This window comes from Polypterus senegalus, chromosome 5 (genome assembly GCF_016835505.1).
Source record: "Polypterus senegalus isolate Bchr_013 chromosome 5, ASM1683550v1, whole genome shotgun sequence".
Lineage (NCBI taxonomy): Eukaryota > Metazoa > Chordata > Cladistia > Polypteriformes > Polypteridae > Polypterus > Polypterus senegalus.
The window spans coordinates 67302154-67324450 of NC_053158.1; the positions used below are offsets into that span (position 1 = coordinate 67302154).

General features: G+C 41.2%; 1 protein-coding gene across 1 annotated transcript in view; it reads left to right on the top strand.

Moving 5' to 3' along the window:
• Positions 1-644: 644 nt before the first annotated feature.
• The window catches only part of mppe1 (metallophosphoesterase 1), an 84352-nt gene continuing 62699 nt past the window's right edge, over positions 645-22297 (top strand). The window contains exons 1-2 of the mRNA XM_039754092.1: positions 645-889; positions 15251-15359. Coding sequence (XP_039610026.1) covers positions 645-889; positions 15251-15359 — 354 coding nt within the window. The remainder of the gene's footprint in view (positions 890-15250; positions 15360-22297) is intronic.

The window sequence follows — 22297 nt, forward strand, 5'->3', positions numbered from 1 at the left end:
ACCCGCACGTGCACCCACCACACTACACTGCCCTCTGCGCCCCTCGCCCTTTTCCCCTCGTTTCCAGGGTACAGGCAGGTAGAATTTGAGGGTGCAACCCCCAGATTTTCGAGACCGGGCACCATACAAACTTGAGATGCGCTTTTGGTGAAGCACTGCGGGCGCAGGACTGAACGGGCTGCCGGTGTGTCACCGAGGGTGCCATGTGTCCCGCTGGACACGACAGTCGCCAGTCCCGCGGTTTTCAAGGCTGAGAATTCATTTTTTCCGCGATTCGTAAAGTTGGCTGCACATCCATCCCCATCAGGCTCCTCGGACGCGACTGCGCTGACCTCAATTTGTAAGCTTATAACGTAAAAACAAACAGAGATGTCTGAATTCATTACGTGGGATTTATTTCTTTATAATCCGCTCGGTAATAATCTCAATCTGCGTCCCGGCTTTACTGGTTGCTCGCCAAAATGTTGCTTTTAAGTTATGGCAGAATGTCCAGAAATGCGTGCCGCTCGTTCTCCTAATCGGCTAAACAGTTGAAGCCCCTGCGAGTCCCCGTGGGTGCCGATTACCGGCTGCTGTGTGCCTCTCGTGCCCACTGGGCATCATTACATAAATGGCATCCTGGCACTAGCAAAACAAATCCTGCCATGCCGGGACTCTGTAGCAAGGGGAAATTTGTCTTTATTACCTTGTGTTTTATTATCTGCGTTTTTGTGTTTTGCGAATTTTTAATTTACTACACTGTGATGTTTTCTTGTGTTTGGCCCGACAATGAAGCCCCCCTTAGCGGTCAAAGGGGAGAAGGGTCGGCACCCGTCCTGAGGGTTCTCGTTTTATCGGACACGCATCTGCTGGGCGCCATCAATGGACACTGGTTTGACAAACTGCGAAGGTAGGCAACGTTTTACTTATTAAGTCGGGTCGTCTATGTGGAGGTGTCAGTGGTAGTAGTTGAAAGGTGGGGGGGTACATGCACTGTCATTAAATGTAAATATTAAATCTGAAACTGCTACATTTATTAAAGCACTTAACTTAGCTGGAAATGTTGATGCCTACCTCTCAAAACGTCTGCCGTTTCTAAAAGTGAGCAGAAAAAGGGGATTCATAGACGAGACCACCGGATTTGATTTATAAAATAACAATTGTGGTATTGCGCTGGAGAGGCATGGTGGCGCAGCGGTCTACAAGCCTGCCTCACGGCTTTAGCTTACTGTCTGGAGTGCCCCCAACGTCTGAAAGACCATCTTCTGGGGACCCCCTGCTTCCTTCCATAGCCAAAGATGTGCGCTCATATTTAGATTATAAATGTAAATACAAATCGTCCGCGATGAGTGACCCGCAGCATTTAATAAACCGGCAGTCTGTTCAAGAATCCTCTGACCTGCTGGGCAACAGCAAATTTGGACTGAGGTCAAGGGTATCGGACCCCTGAAATAAACCAGGAGGGTTTTCTTACACTGCTTGGTGCCACTTATTTTTGTTACCAGCTTATTTATTATTTTACATTTTATACATACTGTAATGTAACAGAAGCACTAGTGCCTTAACACTCCATATAGTCTTAAATGTAAAGATGCCAAAGTGATTCTTCAGAGAGATGCCAATTTAAGAGTTCCAAAGAATTCATCATCGTGAAGGTTCGAGGAGGAACATTTATTTATTTAGATCTGTAACATGTTCCATAACTAGCCATGAATATTTGATAGCATTTCAAAAATGCAAATAGGTTCCTGATTTAAAAAGGACTTGTGCTGCTTACAATAACACTGGATACGTTCAGGTGTTCTGTTCATGTCCTGCTAGGTCACTCGTCATACATGAAAGATTTCTGTTTGGTCCACATATTGGAAAACAGTTTAAAGCCCAAAAAACCAAATTCATATGAAAAGAGCCTTTGACAGAATGAAATGGTGCTTTGTCAAGTGACGCTTCTGGGAGAAACCATGCCTTTTAGTCCAGGGCTGTCTTACCAGCATCATAGACCCCGGGACAAAATTGTGCACTGGGACCCAAAACAGAAACATACATAGGCATCAGAGACATCATGGACCCCCGGCCCTTTGTACCCATGTGTTAAGATGGCCTGGTGTAGTCCAATGTAAGGGGCACTCAGACACACACCTGCATAGGGCCAATCTGGATAGATAGAGAAAACGATAGGAAAGGCACTATATAATGATAGATAGATAGATAGATAGATAGAGATAGATAGATAGATAGATAGATAGATAGGAAAGGCACTATATCATGATAGATTGATAGATAGATAGATAGATAGATAGATAGATAGATAGATAGATAGATAGATAGATAAGACACTATATGATGATAGATGATAGATAGATAGGAAAGGCACTATATCATGATAGATAGATAGATAGATAGATAGATAGATAGATAGATATGAAAGGCACTATATCATAGATAGATAGATAGATAGACAGATAGGAAAGGCACTATATCATGATCGATAAATAGATAGACTCAAGCAAAAACAACTGAAACTTGTTTGTGGAAATGTGGCTGTCAGTTTAGAAAATTTGAAGATTATGCAAGGTATTACAGGTATTAAGGCTGAAAGTCCACAATGCTGATGTGTCGGATGGAGTTTGTGGGGGGAAAACATACAAAAAGCAATGCAGACTCCACACAGTGACCAGGATTTGAATCAGGTTATGAAATTTACAAGGCAGCCGAGCTAACCACTGTACCACTGTGCTGTCCATATTATATTATATTATATTATATTATATTATATTATATTATATTGCCACTTCCTCATGATGAATCTGCCAGCACTCAGTCATTGAAGGCACATGCTATTCCAAAAACATCGGGTGCAAGCCAGGAACCAAGCATGGCCAGCAGGGCGACTGTCCATTTTAGAGCCACTCACTCACCCACCCACTGGCACTCACACCACATCACATTAGAATGCAAACAACCTGAACAGCATGTGCTTGGGATGTTGGAGGAGATCGGATTATTTTTACTAGATTAGATGATGTAATCATTTTAATGATTAAATTCTGATTTCTTTTAATACAATTCCACTTTCCTCCCTTTATTACCATCTTTAGACCTTACCCTTGTACATGGGGTCTCAGGTATTTTTATACTGTAGTCATAATGAAACACACAGGTACAGCTTAACACAGCATCATGTCACTTATGCTCCTCTTCATACTCTAAATCTGCTTTGCTGTTTTTTTAGATGAACGTCAAGGAACAGGACAGAATAATATGCACTGACAAGTCGCCTGTGGTTTTGTTTTACTTTTTCCTGTTGTGCTCCCTTTAAAACAATTCAGTCATCACAACTTGACATTTCTCACAGTCATGCATAAAAACATCCTCCTTGCAGTCCTTGTAGAACCATTGGCAGTCGTCTTCAATATATTAAGCATGAGTGTAATATTTGTAAATATAAATTCACATTTCTTGCTTTGCTACATTTGTTCCTTTGGAGTGTTAAAATCATTTTTAGTAAAGAATTGCACATGAACTCAGTGATTTTAGTTTTATTTAAATGATTTTGAAATTTAAAACCTTCCATTTTGTGAACTCTGCCGCCATTTAATTTTTCAGATGTTGTTAACATGTCAATATGACCTTATCCCAGTGAAATGCTTTCTGGCTTAGGGCAGAAAGCTCGTTTCCCTATAGTCGGCAGTGTATTGGAGCTGAAACAGACAGAAGTGTCTGTCATCTTCTATTTGTCACTCTACACATTTGATTGCAATATTTCTTAATATTCTGCATTTGTACATTTGAGGTTAGTTTGGCTAAATAAACACATCTTCCTGGAATTGTGCACAGTGGCCTCAGATTCAGTAGCCTTCACCCAAGGTCAGCCGGGTTAGCCATATTGATGATCCGAGCTCATGTGTAGAATGTCACTAAACATTAGCTCTGGTTTGTAACGTATCAGTCCTGATTCGCTGCTGTCTAGCCATGCATGTGCAAACATACGCTTGACAATACGATGCCAACAGTGCAGCATTGAACTACAGGTCATTAAACACGAAGCACCCTGCTTCTCCATCCAGCATTTGCAATCGTGTTTTAAATATTGAGACAACTGCTTTTAATTTTCAAACCTCATACTTAATGAGCTATTAAAGTGGTGAGTAATACAAGATAAGTTTAACTTAAAATTAGGATTAAATAATACTCAACAAAAATAAAATACAAATACAATTTTCTGAAAGTATACAGTAAACCCTTGTTTATTGCGGTTAATCCGTTCCAGACTCTACCGCGATAAATGAATTTCTGTGAAGTAGGATTCTTTATTTATAAATCGAATATTTTTGCAGTTAGAGCATAAAAAACCTGTTTATGATCTTCTAAATACATTTAACATTATTAGAGCCCTCTAGAAATGAAATAACACCCGTTAGTCAAATGTTTAAACTGTGCTCCATGACAAGACAGAGATGACAGTTCCGTCTCACAATTAAAAGAATGCAAACATATCTTCCTTCTACCAAAGGAGTGCGCGTCAGGAGCAGAGAATGTCAGAGAGAGAGACAGAGACAGAGAGAGAGAAAAGCAAACAATCAAAATCAATAGGTGCTGTTTGGACTTTTAAATATGCAAAGCACCACCGGACAAAGCAGCTGCGAGGAAGGGAGCAAAGTGAAGTTGGTCTTTCAGCATTTTTTAGAGGAGCGTCCGTATCCTCTAGGCCAGTGTGCGAACAGCCCCTCTGCTTACACCCCGCTGTCAGGAGCAGAGAATGTCAGAGAGAGTGAGAGAGACAGAGAAAAGCAAACAATCAAAAATCAATACGTGCTGTTTGGGCTTTCAAATATGCAAAGCACCGTGCAGGAAGCATATCATATATTTTTTAGTTTTATTTAATACGTAATACGTGCACTGATTGGGTAGCTCCTCAGCCATCCGCCAATAGCATCCCTTGTATGAAATCAACTGGGCAAACCAATTGAGGAAGCATGTACCATAAATTAAACGACCCATTGTCCGCAGAAATCCACAAACCAGTGAAAATTCCATGATATATATTTAGATATGCTTACATTTAAAATCCGCGATGGAGTGAAGCCGCGAAAGTCGAAGTGAGATTTAGCGAGGGATCAGTGTAAATGTATTAAAACTCGTCCTGCATCACTGGCTGTCCCCTTCATCCTCCAGGTCCATCCGGATCGCTGACTGCATTCCTAGCACCTTTAGTGGAAACTCAGACTTGTTCTTTCTTTAGAGTTAGAGGCGTAGGCCCATTTTTACTGCTTCTGCCTTCTTTGTCATTGTCATGTTCGTACTTTTTTCAGGGTCAGTATATTCTCTTCTCTTCTGTCTCGCTTCTGATATTCTAATTATAACGTTGTACCCGTCAGCAGTGCACTAAAGTTCCAGACTGGCATTTATCCAGCATCAGCTGCCATAGGGTCCGTCCACTGTGCACACACTGGAAAACATAAGTTGTGGTGCGTAAGGGCAATTCTGTTGCCATTCATTAAGAATGTCTACCACAGCTACTGGAGTTGAATAACAGGCAGGCTTAGATGGTACGAATGCTTACGTATGTGAGACGTTATTAAAGAGGCTACTTGCAACGAATGAACCCCCCCTCCCCCCTCTCGTTGTGAAAGCTTCTTTAATCGATTGTGATCTTTGTTAAAGGCTTAGATTGCTGGACAACTGTTTGCAAGCAGTTTCTTCAGGTCATTTTGTTGTAGCTGGTTAAATCTTGTCCCATCTTGGTCCTCCTACTACAATTAGCTCACAGACAAGAAGTTCAAGTTCAGTAGTGTGCCTCAGAACTTTGGTCTTCTTCAGATACTGATGTCTGCCTGCTCACAACCTCAAACCTCACAACACAACTGTTCACAAATCTTCATCCAGCTTTGCAGCAGCAGCAGCAGCAGTTGGTTAACTCATCCTTGCTCTTTCCATGTCTGTCCTTCAACCCAAATGTTCAAATTACAACTCACAAGAGTCACTCAGTAGTCAGTTGAAATCACACCACACTTGTAATTCTCATCATAGCACCTCAACTACTTCGGGTCCACGTCCCCGGGGCATCTGTAGTATATGACTCCAGAATCATCTTGAATTACGAGGTGTGATCAAAAAGTAAGATGAATGTTGATGCAGGGCACCATCCAAGAGCAACGCAAAACAATTCAATGCAGGTTCTGACATGTCCATCCTAGAGCCTTGTTTGTGACAAGTTTCAGCTTGCTTGAAACTGTCAGTCGTCTGTGAGTCACTGTTAAGTGTTTTTCAAGTTTGTCGTTAATAATGGATATCGAGCAACGCATGTACATGAAATTTTGTTTCAAATTGCAAAAAGCTCAGGAAACCCATCAGGCTTGATTGATTTCGTAATGGATGTGACTCGGTGGAAGACGAAAAAAGATCAGGATGTCCTTCAACATCAATAACCAAGGAAAATGTTGAAATAGTTTAATTCTTCATCAATATAACACTCCTTGTCACACATCCCTTCTAGTACGACAATTTCTGTCAAATAAAAACATTATGCTGTGTCCACATCCACTTTATTCGCTGGATCTGGCACCGTGTGACTTCTGACTGTTCCCTAAATTGAAAAAGACCATGAAAGGCCAATGATTTCAATCCATTGAGGACATCCAGGCAGCCACGACAACCCAAATAAAGACACTCTCGAAAGAAAACTTCCAGAACAGCCTCGCAAAGTGGCAGGAGCGTTGGGGTAAGTGCATTCGAAGTGGATTTTGAAGGTTACTAGTAGTTGTAAATCTTTTACTGCAATAAACGTTCCTTTTTAAAGCATTCACCGTATTTTTTGATCACACCTTGTATATGTGTGGTCGGTGTTTGACTAGTAAAATGTAAGTGCCATGTTTTTTCTTTTCTATTATATTTGCCATTATTTCTTTTGAGACCTTTTATGCTACACGCATACAAATAAAGGTACCAGAGTGGTCTTTGAGAGCGATGCCATAGCGGAGCCATTTTTGGTTCTCAAAAAGACCCATCTATATGAAGATTTCCGAAAGAAAGAACCTTTATTTATTTAGATCCCTAAAAAGCTCCACAGAGTAAATAACTCTGAATAGATGGTAAAAGATTTGTGAAATACCAATGGGTGATGATTTTAAAAGGACTCTTGCTGCATGTAATAACACAGGCCAAGTTCCGGTTTTCTAAATCTGTTAGTGTCCTGCTAGACAGCCTACCGTATGTTAAAGATTTCAGTGTTTTTCTGCATATTAGGAAGTTTTTCAAAGCAGAAAGAACAAACATCATATGCAAAGAGCCCTTCTCAGAATGGAATGGTGCTTTGTCAAATCACAGTTCTATGAGGAACCAGGCAAGCCAGAAAAGAATCATAAGGTGTGTGAAAATGATTCAACTCGACACACAGAAAAAGGTTTTTGGGTAGCCACCTGTGTGCCTAAATCGTGACTGCAAAAAGGCCAAGTTTGTAGTACAGTAATCCCTCCTCGATCGCAGGGGTTGCGTTCCAGAACCCCCCGCGATAGATGAAAATCCGCGAAGTAGAAACCATATGTTTGTATAGTTATTTTTATATATTTTAAGCCCTTATAAACTCTCCCACATTGTTAACATTATTAGAGCCCTCTAGACATGAAATAACACCCTTTAGTCAAAAGTTTAAACTGTGCTCCATGACAAGACAGAGATGACAGTTCTTTCTCACAATTAAAAGAATGCAAATAGATCTTCTCTTCAGGAGCAGAGAATTTCAGAGAGAGAGAGAGCGCGCAAAGAAAAGCAAACAATCAAAAAATCAATACGTGTGCTTTTAAGTTTGCGCGCATTTTTTAGAGGAGCGTCAGTATCTTCTAAGCAAACAGCCTCTGTGCAAACAGCCCTCTGCTCACATCTCCTCCGTCAGGCAGAGAACGTCAGAGAGAGAGAGAGCGAGATTAAAGCAAACCATCAAAAAATCAATAAGTGTTCTTTTGGAAGCACCGCGATAAAGCGGCATTTCTTAGAGGTGCCTCCGTATCCACTAGGCAAACAGCTTCTATGCAAACAGCACCTCTGCTCACAGCCCCTCCGTCAGGCGCAGAGAATGTCAGAGAGGGTGAGATGGAGGCAGAGACAAGCAAACAATCGAGCACCGCGCAGGAAGCATATCTTATAGCATTGAGGAGTTTTAGTTAATATGTAATACATGCTCTGATTGGGTAGCTTCTAAGCCATCCGCCAATAACGTCCCTTGTATGAAATCAACAGGGCAAACAAACTGAGGAAGCGTGTAGCATAAATTAAAAGACACATTGTCCGCAGAAATCCGCGAACCAGCAAAAAAATCTGTGATATATATTTAGATGTGCTTACATTTAAAATCCGCGATGGAGTGAAGCCGCGAAAGTCGAAGCGCGATATAGTGAGGGATTACTGTATAGTTGTGTACAGAATTGAGTCCAAGATCAAACTGATTACAAAGGGAGGTTGTTGGGGATTTTAAGGCAGGTCAGCGGAAGTGATGTCATTGGTGCCGGAGCCGGAAGTGACATCTTCATGGCCGGAACCAGAAGTGACGTCTTCAGGCTCAGGTAGAATTTCCTGTATTTGACCTGCAGGAATATCAGAGGAAAGATTAGCGCACCCCGCCGCCCCCTGGCCTGGTGTAGAATTACCTTTGATTGGTCCCTCTAGCTGTCTCCCGTACGCATGTGTGTGACTACTGCCATTGAAGAAGTGGTAGTTTTAAGAGTAGTGTAACCGGTGTAGTGGTTGCTACCTCATTCAAGTCAATGGATGCTCATTAAAATAATTAAGAAAATATTTATCACTGCAAACATTTGCTCTCAGAAGCCCTGTATGTCTAGTTTATCTTTTTTTTTGCCATGGAGAGAAGGCTTTGCCCATACATACCATGCCTGATGAAGCCTGTGAACAACTTCTGCATCAAACGCACTGCTGTTTCTACTATACACTATAGAGTAGTGCCAAGAATTTAAACCAGACCCCCGGACCTTGCTTGCTCACCACCAAACACTGGACCTGCAAAAATGCATCCCTCCATTTCTGCACCGCACTGGACCCTCACAGCAACACAAGAAGCTTTTCGAGCCAAAGGACACAATATAAAGCAAAAGCAGTCTTGTATTTAAAGTGCTGTCGGCCTTTATTATCCCCTACTGCTACAGTGAAATGTGTTGTTCTTCAATTACACAGCATTGGTTTGCTATTTGTAATGTAGTAAAGTTGTAATAACTCACCACCTAGAAATCAGGTCTTCCTTTGGCCCTTTACTCTTTCAATAATTGTTGTCTCTCTCCCTTAAAGAAAATAAAGTGGACAGATAACCTGCTGTTCATCTTCAGACCACAACTAGTTTTCAAGCTTGCAGATTTTCTCCTGCAATCCGCCATATGTCTTGCATGGATATTTATGTCCTGAACAAGCTGAGCAAACAGGAGAAAAAAAATCAAAATAATAATTCTTCCTATGTACCTGCTAGATCATCAATTTTTGGACTCAGTGTCAGAGATTGCACACCTTTACAAAATTATTAACCACGAGTCTTTCAAAGGGCAAAATGTTACACACCATTACAGAATTATTACTCATAAGCCTTTCAAAGGAAAACAAAAACATATTTATTAGGAGAACTACAGGAATTTAGAATCATAATGAACAATCATCTAAACTAGAAGGGCAAGCTAAAATTCATGGCAACCTAAAAAGAGTAACACTCCAAAGATCAGTGTCAGAAGCTGTAATTTAAACTAGGAATGACTGCCTATGAAGGAAGGCACAACAATGGCAGAGCCAAAGCAGAAATCAGGCAGCAGCCATTTACACGGAGAATTGCTTTGATACACAGACATCCAGCAACAATGATAGCTGGAATGACAAGTCAGAGACAAACAGATACTCCATAGGCCACTGGAAAGGTAAGTGAGGCAGGAAGAAGATTGCTCATAGTGTCCATATATTAATGCTGGACTTGTTTTAACTGTGGGCTTAAACTGAAGTCTGAGTACGGAACTTGTAGCTGGGAGGCATGTTGGCCTTGCCATTTGCAGTTCTTGATTTTGTTGCTGGATCATGTCAGTTTAAATGACTGAAAATCACTGAGTGTGTCCAACTTCCCGACTGTGTGCTATCCTTCCAGTACAGTTGTGCTCAGCCCTTTTTCTGACAGCGCATAGCGTGCTACTTGAGAAAGCCTGTGCTGTCTGAAAGGTTAACAGAGTACAGGAAGTTCAACTGCAATCTCAGCCTTTTTTTCTTGTTTTCCATTCTCTTATGGTGTTTGAAACACGAGACAGCAGATAAATGAGCTTTTCTTCTGTTTGTGAGGTCCAAAGTCCTTGTGTTCCTTATTCCTCGTCGCTGCAGTATGTGAGCTGTACTTCTGGATGAGCATTCGTTGGCTGAGATGTCATGCACACCAGCCCATCCATGTGACTGAAGACAAAATAAAACAGGTTTGATTTTGTTGGAGTTGTGGGCTGCGTTAGACTGAGTCACAGAGCATTACACATTACGTGACAGCCTTCAAAGGAACACGCCACCATCTGCCTCCAACTTACCTCAGCTTATGTAAGGACTACACCTGAACATCTCTAAAACGTCTTCTAATGTAGTATGGCCTTTAGAAATCACCTAGTACAAAGTCAGTTTCTGCTGCTGTGGCAGGCCACACGAAGCCTGGATTTGATAAAATCATCTCATGGTGGGAGGGTTGAATTTGTGAATGAGCTAGACAAAGACCAATCCATAACTGACCTTCATGAATATTCTAAATAAATTAGAGTTCTTCACCAATAACAGGGATAGCAGAACTCACTCCTGGAGTCAGGCCTGGCAGTGATGTTCACTGGTGAGCACATAGTGGCAAGCTGATCCATGCAGGCCAGGCTGCTTCAACCCAAAAGGCGCGACCATTTAGGATCAGCACCTACAAGGCAAAAAGGTGAGGGTCAAGTGCAATGCCAGTCAAATGACAGGAAAGAGTGGGATGGACCCAAAGTTGTTAAAACATACCAATGAAAACTGGCAATTGGGATGTGGAATGTAACATCACCCGAGAGTAAGGAGACAAAACTAATGCTGCAGGTTGAAAAACTTTAGCTAAACATTTGAAAGGGAAGTGTGGAGAAACTCAGAAGCTCCTGGCAGAGTGTTGTACAGCTAGAGTTGGCTTTTGTCTTCATGTGTTTACCAAATTTCTATTCAGAAATCTTTTCCATGTATTGACTCTGTACCCTACTGGGACTCTACGGCACTCAAAGAGAGAATGACAGAGAAACGTGGAAGGGAATGATTTAGGCGGAAAACAGCCCAGCTGATCTAAACTTAGATTATGAATTGTTGTTGGATATATAGTATATGCATGTCATGGACTGTACCTAACAAATACAATTTTCAAACACAAGGTTTCTTATATATTTACCTGGGACCAAAGTACCTTGATCCAGAGGTACATTTTTTCTTTCTTGTTCACTGAAGCTTTATCTGGTTTCCTGATATTTCTCAACAGGTTTCTGATATTTATTAACCCTAAGATGGATGCTGTATTATAATTTAGAATGCATAGTAGCTACGTTACTCCTAAATAACTATGTGGCCCACCCCTAAGTCTAATTTTTCTTCCACAGTGTGGTAAGGTATCCACTTTCAAAATATAATATTTGCATCTCTGCTGTTTGTGGATAATGCTGTCCTGTTCCACCTCATCAGACTTGGATCTTCATTGAGAATTTACAGATGTTTTACTCGATCATGGGAGTGAAGCTGGAGAGAAGTCCACTGATTAATCTACAACCCCATCTTCAGCTATGATCCCAATCTTAGTGCTGTGACAGAAAGAGTGACATCACCATTACAAGCCTCTGAAATGTAATTGTTGCTCAGAATTGCTGGGCTTACTTTCAGTGACTGGGTGAGGAGTTCAACAATATAGGCGTACATTGCAGTGGAGCATCTTCTTTTCTGCATGGAGACAAGCCAGTTGAGGTGGTTTGAACATGACGTTAGCATACCCACAAGAATCCTCCTACATGGAGGTGATGTTAGGCACAGCCCAGTGGGAGAGGACCAAGTGACAGTCCTAGTATGTATTATAGTTTTTGAGTGTCTGGGTATTCACCAGGGAGGACCGGAGAAAGTTATTGGGCATAAGGAGGCCTGATAAGAATTTCATAAGTGCAGGGGGCATGGGATCCTGTCCAGTCTACAAAGTTATGGGTCTCATTTATAAAGCTTGCAGATGCAAAAAAGAGGCTCACAATGTGCGTATGCAACCTCACATGCAAACATGGAGATTTATAAAATTACACTTGATGGAAGAATTTGCATACAGTTGCGCTTGAAAAATTTTCTATATTTCTGCATAAATATGACCTAAAACATTATCAGATTTTCACTCAAGTCCTAAAAGTAGATAAAGAGAAACCAGAGACAAAAATATTATACTTGGTCATTTATTTATTAAGGAAAATGATTGAATATTACATATTTGTGAGTGGCAAAAGTATGTGAACCTTTGCTTTCAGTATCTGGTGTGATACATACCGCAAACCCCCATCCCCCACCCCCAGCCCCTTTGCAGCAATAACTGCAACTAAACGTTCCGGTAACTTTTGATCATTCCTGCACACCGGCTTGGGGGAATTTTAGCCCATTCCTCCGTACAGAACAGCTACAACTCTGGGATGTTGGTGGGTTTCCTCACATTAGCTGCTCACTTCAGGTCCTTCCACAACATTTCAATTGGATTAAGGTCAGGACTTGGCCATTCCAAAACATTAACTTTATTCTTCTTTAACCATTCTTTGGTAGAACGACTTGTGTGCTTAGGGTCGTTGTCTTGCTGCATGACCCTCTTCTCTTGAGATTCAGTTCATGGACAGATGTCCTGACATCTTCCTTTAGAATTCTCTGATATAATTCAGAATTTATTGTTCCATCAATAAAGGCAAGCCGTTCTGGCCCAGATGCAGCAAAACAGGCCCAAACCATAATACTACCACCACCATGTTTCACATATGGGATAAGGTTCTTATGCTGGAAAGCAGTGTTTTCCTTTCTCCAAACATAACGCTTTTCATTTAAACCAAAAAGTTCTATTTTGGTCTCATCCATCCACAAAACATTATTCCAATAGCCTTCTGGTTTGTCCACGTGATCTTTAGCAAACTGCAGACGAGCAGCAATGTTTTCTTTGGAGAGCAGTGGCTTTCTCCTTGCAACCCTGCCATGCACACCATTGTTGTTCAGTGTTCTCCTGATGGTGGACTCATGAACATGAACATTAGCCAATGTGAGAGAGGCCTTCAGTTGCTTAGAAGTTACCCTGGGGGCCTTTGTGACCTCGTCGACTATTACACGCCTTGCTCTTGGAGTGATCTTTGTTGGTCGACCTTTCCTGGGGAGGGTAACAATGGTCTTGAATTTCCTCCATTTGAACACAATCTGTCTGACTGTGGATTGGTGGAGTCCAAACTCTTTAGAGATGGTTTTGTAACCTTTTCCAGCCTGATGAGCATCTTTTTGTGAGGTCCTCAGAAATCTCTTTTGATCATGCCATGATACACTTCCACAAACTTGTGTTGTGAAGAGCAGACTTTGATAGATCCCTGTTCTTTAAATAACACAGGGTGCCCACTCACACCTGATTGTCATCCCATTGATTGAAACACCTGACTCTAATTTCACCTTCAAACTAACTGCTAATCCTAGAGGTTAACATACTTTTGCCACTCACAAATATGTAATATTCGATCATTTTCCTTAATAAATAAATGACCAAGTATAATATTTTTGTCTCATTTGTTTAGTTGGTTTCTCTTTATCTACTTTTAGGTCTTGAGTGAAAAACTGATGATGTTTTAGGTCATATTTATGCAGAAATATAGAAAATTCTAAAGGGTTCACAAACTTTCAAGCACAACTGTACATTTTACAGAAACTCTGAGCCATGTGTACGGAACATTATGGGAAAACTGGGAAACGACGACACCCTTGATCAAGTAGGGAAATGCAACCAAACCAACTAAATGACAACACACACACATAATAATACGTATCACCAAGCTGTTATTCTAATGTGCGTTGAACTGACAAACATATTACACTTCATTGTGATGAATAAGATGCATTTTAGTTTCCTTCTAGGAGGGCCAATGCTGCGTATTTGTACTAAAGAACTTTTTTGGTTATTCATTCGTTTGTATCAGCTACCTGTTGCCACTACTCAGGGACAGGCCTGCAGGATGTGAATATCTTAGCCAAGTTTCACTTTGTCATGCCTGCCATGTTAGGAGCCATTAACCAACCGATGAAATGCTAAATCTAGTTTACATACGGTGTGGGTGCACATACAGTACATAAAATATAACGTTTTTGTCAACATAAAAAAGCAATTTGTAACAGTGTCCGTTTTCCTAATGTAATCAGAGCAATTTAATGCACTCATATTGCAATAAGGACACCCAGCAAGAATGAAGCTGCTTTTGCTAACCGTGAACAGTGACATTCCATTAATGTACAAATCATCCATGATGCTAAGATGAGACTGACAAAACTCATGGCTCAGTGGCCAGTGTCAACTTGTGATTCATTTATTTTGAGGCAAAGTATCTATGATGGACATGATGGTGCTGAACATGGTGGCTGGTAACTGACTGAGCTGTCAGTGTTTCATGTGGCCTGTACTATTCATTGTAAGAGCAGTCATGTCATTACATATGCCAAGTGACAGTGGCGACCCACTCAGACTCTGGTCCCTTATGCCACAATGCAGAGGAGAGGCGATGTTATGCCACACATTTCACATTGAACATTTAATCCATCTGTAATGTAAATAAACATCCACGTAATCTCGTGCTCTGACCTCGAAATGTCATGCAAAAAGACAATTTCTCTTCGGGGATTAATACAGTGTACCAGAATCCTTTGGGGTCAAGAAGTCAGTAGTTGAAGGTCAATCACAGCTTGAATGCTGCATTACTGCCTTATTTCAACTTCCACCGTGCACCACAACTGATGACTTACTGGAGCGTCTCAGTCAGAGACAACAAACACCAAGGCGTCTACATCTTGTGAGTACTGTGTGATGTTATCTGGATCCGTTAAACATCAACCCCAACTTTCACAACTCTGGTTTGTATGGTTTCTCTGTAGCCTTCATGTTTGTTGAGAGTGCACCAGCAGGTGAACCTGTCCAATATTTTTTTCTTCCATGGTGAGCAACTCCACGTTATTAACCCACTGTGTTACTTGTGGGATTTTACAATGTTGCTTGTTTCCACAGGGAATGGCAGATGGAAAGAGCATTCCAAACAGCTTTGTGGCTCCTACAACCTGAGATCGTGTTTATTCTTGGAGACATCTTTGATGAAGGGAAATGGAGTTCACCAGAGGTATCTGCCGTTATGTATGTGTCTGTAGCATTAGCAACATTCAAACAGACAGACGTAGCATGCCAAGTGACCAAACATCTATAAGGCTTGTAAAATCATAAATCGATGGGTCGAAGGATTTTTGATGGGAATAAATTGACAAAGCTGGAGTCCATCTGAAGTTATTCTGTGAATGGTTTCTCATTTTCTATTAAGCTCGTCAAAACAATTTATGCTCATTGAAAAATTCTTTATAAGGGCAATAATTTAATTGTGTTTTCTGAATATTCACATCCTACATTGCCTGACATATAGAAAAGATTAATGCAGGTCAACAAGTGGAGTAGAAAGAAAAGTTGAAATGTACAAGAAAACTTATGAAGGCACACATCCCTGGGTAAGCTAATTTACTTGTTAAAAACACACCATTGGAGGAATGGCACGATCGATTATAACACAGACACAGAGAGCTCCCTCATCAGACCTCCACAAAATCAGACACAAAGATACATATTTAATTTCTGAAAACAGAAAATATACATGTGCATTTTTATGTGAGGCGCTGCAATGTTGCATCGCATGACATCACAGGCAACAGATTTAAATGCTTGAAATCAGCAAAAGTCAGCAAGAAGACAATGAGGAGTTGCTTCATGATAAGAAAAAGAAAAGAACTAAACAAAACAACCATTCTTAAATCATCAGAGGAAGATGCAATTGACAAAATACTACCACTGAGTGTCATAACCAGAGATTTCTGTAAGTCAGGTGAATCGAGTATCACGACGAGCTCAACAGAAGAGGCTTCTTCTCCTTATCCACTTCTCCCCATTGTAGATGACCATGAGCTTAACAATGAACACGTGCAGAACAACCTGACAACCCTGGACTCAGGTAGAAAACAATGCACAGTATCAATGAATATAAGCAAATATTAACACTGGAGTCACAAAATGTTTCTTACATTAACTCCACAGCAGTTTTCCCCCTGAATTGCAACAAACTGCAAGGCACAGCACAGGTTTAATGGAATTTGATATCCGATGAAACATTTGGTTGAATGATTATTGACTTCAGCAGTGCGGCAGGTGAGTTTGAAGTATTGTATGGTAGAACATCCACACTAATTTTTGTAGGGACTGACAACAGAAAAGGAACTGTAAAAATGGAGGAAACTGTGAAGGATTTCCCAGAATTCCATTAGCACAGTTGTGAGGTGTTTTATTTATTTATTTATTTTTGCTACAGTTTTTATTATAATTAATAGTTGATTAAGTCTGAAGTGTCCTGAAGTGTCCTTATTTGGTCTATTTAACTATTTTCATTTTTGTTATTAATTTCCATGAACGTTGCTATGTTGTTGGAGGTAGCTGTGCCATATAAACCACCGGGTATAACTCTTGAATATGATTTTTGAAATCAAATAAGTCTACATTCACACTGCAGCTCCATTCTCATTTTTTCACAAGGAAGTAGAATTAAAACTTTTTAGAAAGCCTCTACTGTATATTGCTCTCATAACCATTCTTTTGCTTCCAAACATGCCCCATGGTGTTTTCAGAAGTCCTTTAGACCACTTGTTTCTATTTTAAGAAAAGCACAAACAAATCATAAAGGGTTTGGGGCACCAGTAAATGATCCCTATATTTGTGTTAGGAAATAAATAATAAGACACCAAGGAAGGGAGAACATCTTTCCAGGTGTGAGTCCAAACTGCCCAAAGATGGTGGTGGAGCCGGTTAGGCGAGTTAGAAGATGAGGTATCAAGTGAGTGGAAACTGGAAGTGACGTCAGTCGTCATCCTGCAGTCAATCGCTGGATCTGCAGACAGAACAACAGGAGCGGCATTAGGTGACTGCATCAGCCCTCGATTCGCGGAGTAATCACCATTTGACAAGCCCTAAAGTTGTCTCAAAACTGTGCGTGTGCTACACAATAGCAGTAATAAATGCACACAAACCAACAGCTCTGATGTTTCGTTTCCTGTTTCTCTTCCTCACTATCATAAGCTTAGAAATCCACAGACATTCTGCCCTAAAATAACATAAGGCAAAGCAGCAACCAGCGTCCACTTTCAGTCAGTCATATATCCTAACACAGGGTCACGGGGGTCTGCTGGAGCCAATCCCATCCAGCACAGGGCGCAAGGCAGGAACAAACCCTGGGCAGGGCGCCAGCCCACCACAGGGCACACACACCAAGCACACACTAGGGACAATTTAGGATTGCCAATGCACCTAACGTGCATGTCTTTGGACTGTGGGAGGAAACCGGAACACCCGGAGGAAACCCACGCAGACACAGGGCATTCCATTTTCAAACCTGCATATCCAGCTCGAGGTTGCACAGAGCCCGGGACCACGTTCGCAGCACAGCTCGGCAGTCCATTGGAGAGTATGGTCATAGACACCCACATTCATCACACTCACTCATACTGATCAAAGTTTTGGGGGACAACACGCATGGGTTGGGATGGAAACTCGCACTCCTATGGGGAGATCCTGCACGCTGCACACTGGCAGAGAGCTCAACCTCATTCAAAGGCACCAGCACTCGTGCTGCCACATATTCATTTCTGTTGCTTCCATTTCTTTAGTGTGACTAACTAAACTTGGTGAAAAACAAGATGAGTGACTGAATATAAACACAAAATCTGCGTATTAGGTAACGTAGTCTGACACCCCGACATCGGTGCACTGAAATTGCCAGGCTGCAGTGGCCACACATTTTTAATGACAGCAGCTTTTTTATTTGATACACTGTACTAATCCCTGAAGGGAAGTTGTTCTTTCTCATTTATTTGTTACCATCATAAAAAGGAGACACACACGCATAGTTGATCGCAATAGCAACTTGAACTTTTCAAATTGTCTGTGTTTCTAATCCACAAGCAGATATTCTTATAAATTTGGGTGCAGCAGATCAGCATATCGGCCTTGAGTTGCACCTGAGATGGGCAGGAGTGGAATAAGCACGGCCCCTGAACTTCCAGCAATGTCTGCCTCTGAACAAGGCGGGAGCGCTACTGCTTCAAATTCACACTACGGCCTTGAAAAGTGGGGAGACACGGCCAAGTTCAATGAAACGCCTTTGTGGAATTTTTCACTAGTGACGTCACTTCCATTTTGATCTTTGTTTCGATTTTCATCCTATATTTTAGTTTTCATTTTTAATTCTATTCTTTGTTTTTGCACTTTGACCTTCAGAGCCACCATAAGACTGCAACTTTTTCAGATGATATTCAATAACGGCATCGAAAAAACATGTGAAAAGGCAAAACATGGGAATGTTAAGTCAGATTTCCATTGGAAATGCTTTTTTTTCACTTAGGGCACCACACCAGTGACCACAGCCTGATTTGTGGAAACAATGAAACATCACTTCAACAACAACATTTATTTCTCTAGCACATTTTCATACAAATGATGTAACTCAAAGTGATTTACAGTAATCCCTTCTCGATCGCGGGGGTTGTGTTCCAGAACCACCTGCGATAGATGAAAATCCGCAAAGTAGAAACCCTATGTTTGTTTGGTTATTTTTATATATTTTAAGCCCTTATAAACTCTCCCATACTGTTAACATTATTAGAGCCCCCTAGACATGAAATAACACCCTTTAGTCAAAAGTTTAAACTGTGCTCCATGACAAGACAGAGATGACAGTTCTTTCTCACAATTAAAAGAATGCAAACATATCTTCCTCTTCAAAGAAGTAAAAATCAGGGGTAGAGAATGTCAGAGAGAGAGAGAGAGAAAAGCAAACAATCAAAAAATCAATACGTGCTTTTGTGCTTTTAAGTATGCCGAAGCACCAATAAAGCGGCATTTTTTAGAGGAGCCTCCGTATCAAACAAATACATCCGTGTGCAAACAGCCCCTCTGCTCACACCCCCTCCGTCAGGCAGAGAGAATGAGAGAGAAAGTGAGAGAGACAGAGAAAAGCAAACAATCAAGCACCGCATGGGAAGCATATCGTATATTATTGAGGAGTTTTATTTAATATGTAATACATGCTCTGACTGGGTAGCTTCTAAGCCATCCGCCAATAGCATCCCTTGTATGAAATCAACTGGGCAAACAAACAAACTGAGGAAGCATTTACCGTAAATTAAAAGACACATTGTCCGCAGAAATCCACGAACCAGCGAAAAATCCGTGATATATATTTAGATATGCTTACATTTAAAATCCGCAATGGAGTGAAGCCGCGAAAGTCGAAGTGCAATATAGCGAGGGATCACTGTACAGGATGAAGAAAGAGAGAAATGACAAAATAAATAAGAAAATAGAATTAGAGAACACTAATTAATCTATACTAATAAAAGGCAAAGCCCTCACTCACTCACTCACTCACTCATCACTAATTCTCCAACTTCCCGTGTAGGTAGAAGGCTGAAATTTGGCAGGCTCATTCCTTACAGCTTACTTACAAAAGTTGGGCAGGTTTCATTTCGAAATTCTACGCCTAATGGTCATAACTGGAAGGTATTTTCTCCATTAACTGTAATGGAGTTGAGCTGGAATGACGTGGGGGGGCGGAGTTTCGTGTGACATCATCACGCCTCCCACGTAATCACGTGAACTGACTGTCAACGCAGTGCGTAGAAAACCAGGAAGACCTCCAAAAAGCGCTTAAGAAAACATGCATTATATAATTGAGAAGGCAGCGAAACAATAAGAAGCGAGCGAGTGACATATAGTACCATATTCATGAGTGATGCTACCTCGGAAAGAAAGCACGGTGTAAACCTAAACTTTAAATTAAGTTCATAGACAGGCTGCCGCTGGCGTTTCACATGCCCACAGGTAATGCGGGATACAAGTTTAATGAGAGGACGCAGGATATAAACGAGAGTTTTGATCACTTTGTAACTAAGTTAAAATTGCAGGTGAGGGGCTGTGCTTATGCAAATTCCGAGAGACTGTGTTTGTGGGGGATTGACAGTTAAGGCGGGTGGGGGAGTCACGTCATCATATCCCCTCCCATTCATCTAATTTCGCTCTGAGCTGAGCTCCGCGGCTAACGCCGTCTTCCAAAACAAGTTCGTCAGACTGCCACCAAATACTCACAGAAAAATCCACAAGTTAATACACACGCTGTCTCTAGAGTTTCTACACACTGAATCCTCCACGCACTACTTACAAAAGGTCACATTGACAATCGTGTTACGTTATTTTTAAAAACTTTCCTTTTCTTAGCACAAGCACAGCTGAGAAGCTTCGATGCATGTGCTCCATAACGCGTTAAAAAATAATGCATTTAATCACACTTTGCATTACAAGCAGATTACATTGATCAGCGCATCCCGATTCATTTTACCCTCGCACCACCTTAGTTTGAGAAGAAGTATGAAAAAATATGAGGTTAACACAGAAAAACAGATCACCAATTCAAGCTTTATAAATAATCGATTCGCCATCAATAATTGTTTTGGTAAAGCCATCCTCCTTCCATTTTATAATTTTTCCGCCACTAGCCATGATTAAATGAATGGTAAAAAAGTAAGAGCAAAGCGAGGGTGACTTATTTTGGCAGGCATATATATGACAGCAACACTCATGACAATGTCAATCATGGTACGTTATTATTAAAATGTTTCCATTTCTTTTTCATTACTTCTTTAACACACTACTTCTCCGCTGTAGGGGTATTTTGATATATATATATATATATATATATATATATATATATATATATATATATATATATATCATATATCATATAATATATGAATGACCTCCAAAGATCGCTGAGACTTTTGATATCATGAACGAGTCTGCAAAAACTGTGGTCTCCTGCCCAGCAAAAGTCGAGCAGCGCCTTTGAGACAAAGTGAGCACTTTTAATTTTTTTCATCCTCCCCCTGCGCTATAGCCCAGACAAGTGCAAACACGGGACCCCTTTTCTACACCACGGCAAAATAATATTAAGGCGATTCACACTTTCTTTTGCACGTATACGATTATGAGGTCCTCACCCCGGATTATGAAGACACGCACACGAGTAGAGGACTGACAGTGCCATCACAGCCGATTAATGGCGGGACGTCTCACCAGTCTACACAAGACCCACCGCGACTGTCCCCAAAAGCCGATCATAACGTCAGCGAACACATCTCTCTATCTATACTAATAAAAGGCAAAGCCCTCACTCACTCACTCACTCATCACTAATTCTCCAACTTCCCGTGTGGGTGGAAGGCTGAAATTTGGCAGGTTCATTCCTTACAGCTTCCTTACAAAAGTTGGGCAGGTTTTATATCGAAATTCTACGCGTAATGGTCATAACTGGAAGCTGTTTTTCTCCATTTACTGTAATGGAGATGAGCTTGAACGCCGTGGGGCGGAGTTTCGTGACATCATCACGCCTCCCGTAATCACGCAGTACATAGAAAACCAGGAAGACCTCAAAAGCGCTGAAGAAAACATGCATTATATAATTGAGAAGGCAGCGAAACAATAAGAAGCGGCGAGTGACATATACAACCATATTCATGAGTTCTGCTACTGAAACAAAGCACGATGTAAACCTACACTTTAAATTAAGTTCATAGACAGGCTGCGCTGGCGTTTGTAATTTAGTGCCTGCCCATATAAGGCCGTCCGTCAGCGGCAATCCAATAGCAAACTCCACTAAATATTCACGGGTGAAGGACTGTGCTTATGCAGAGGAAGATGAGATGGTCAGGGTGGTGTTTGACACAAACTCAGCGAAACTGCGAGAGAAAGTTTTAAGTGCCAGGACTAAGGTAACATTAAATACAGCCATGGACATAGCACGAGATGGCGCCAGCACAGCTGGGAAACTTCGATGCATGTACACCGAGTGGCTCACGTGAACTGGCGCAGTGCACAGATAAAAAGCAACAGTTCCAAAGAGCTGAACAAAACCAATTACACAATTGAAAAGGCAGCAAAAATATGAAGCGTCTGATACATACAAGCATATTCATAAAT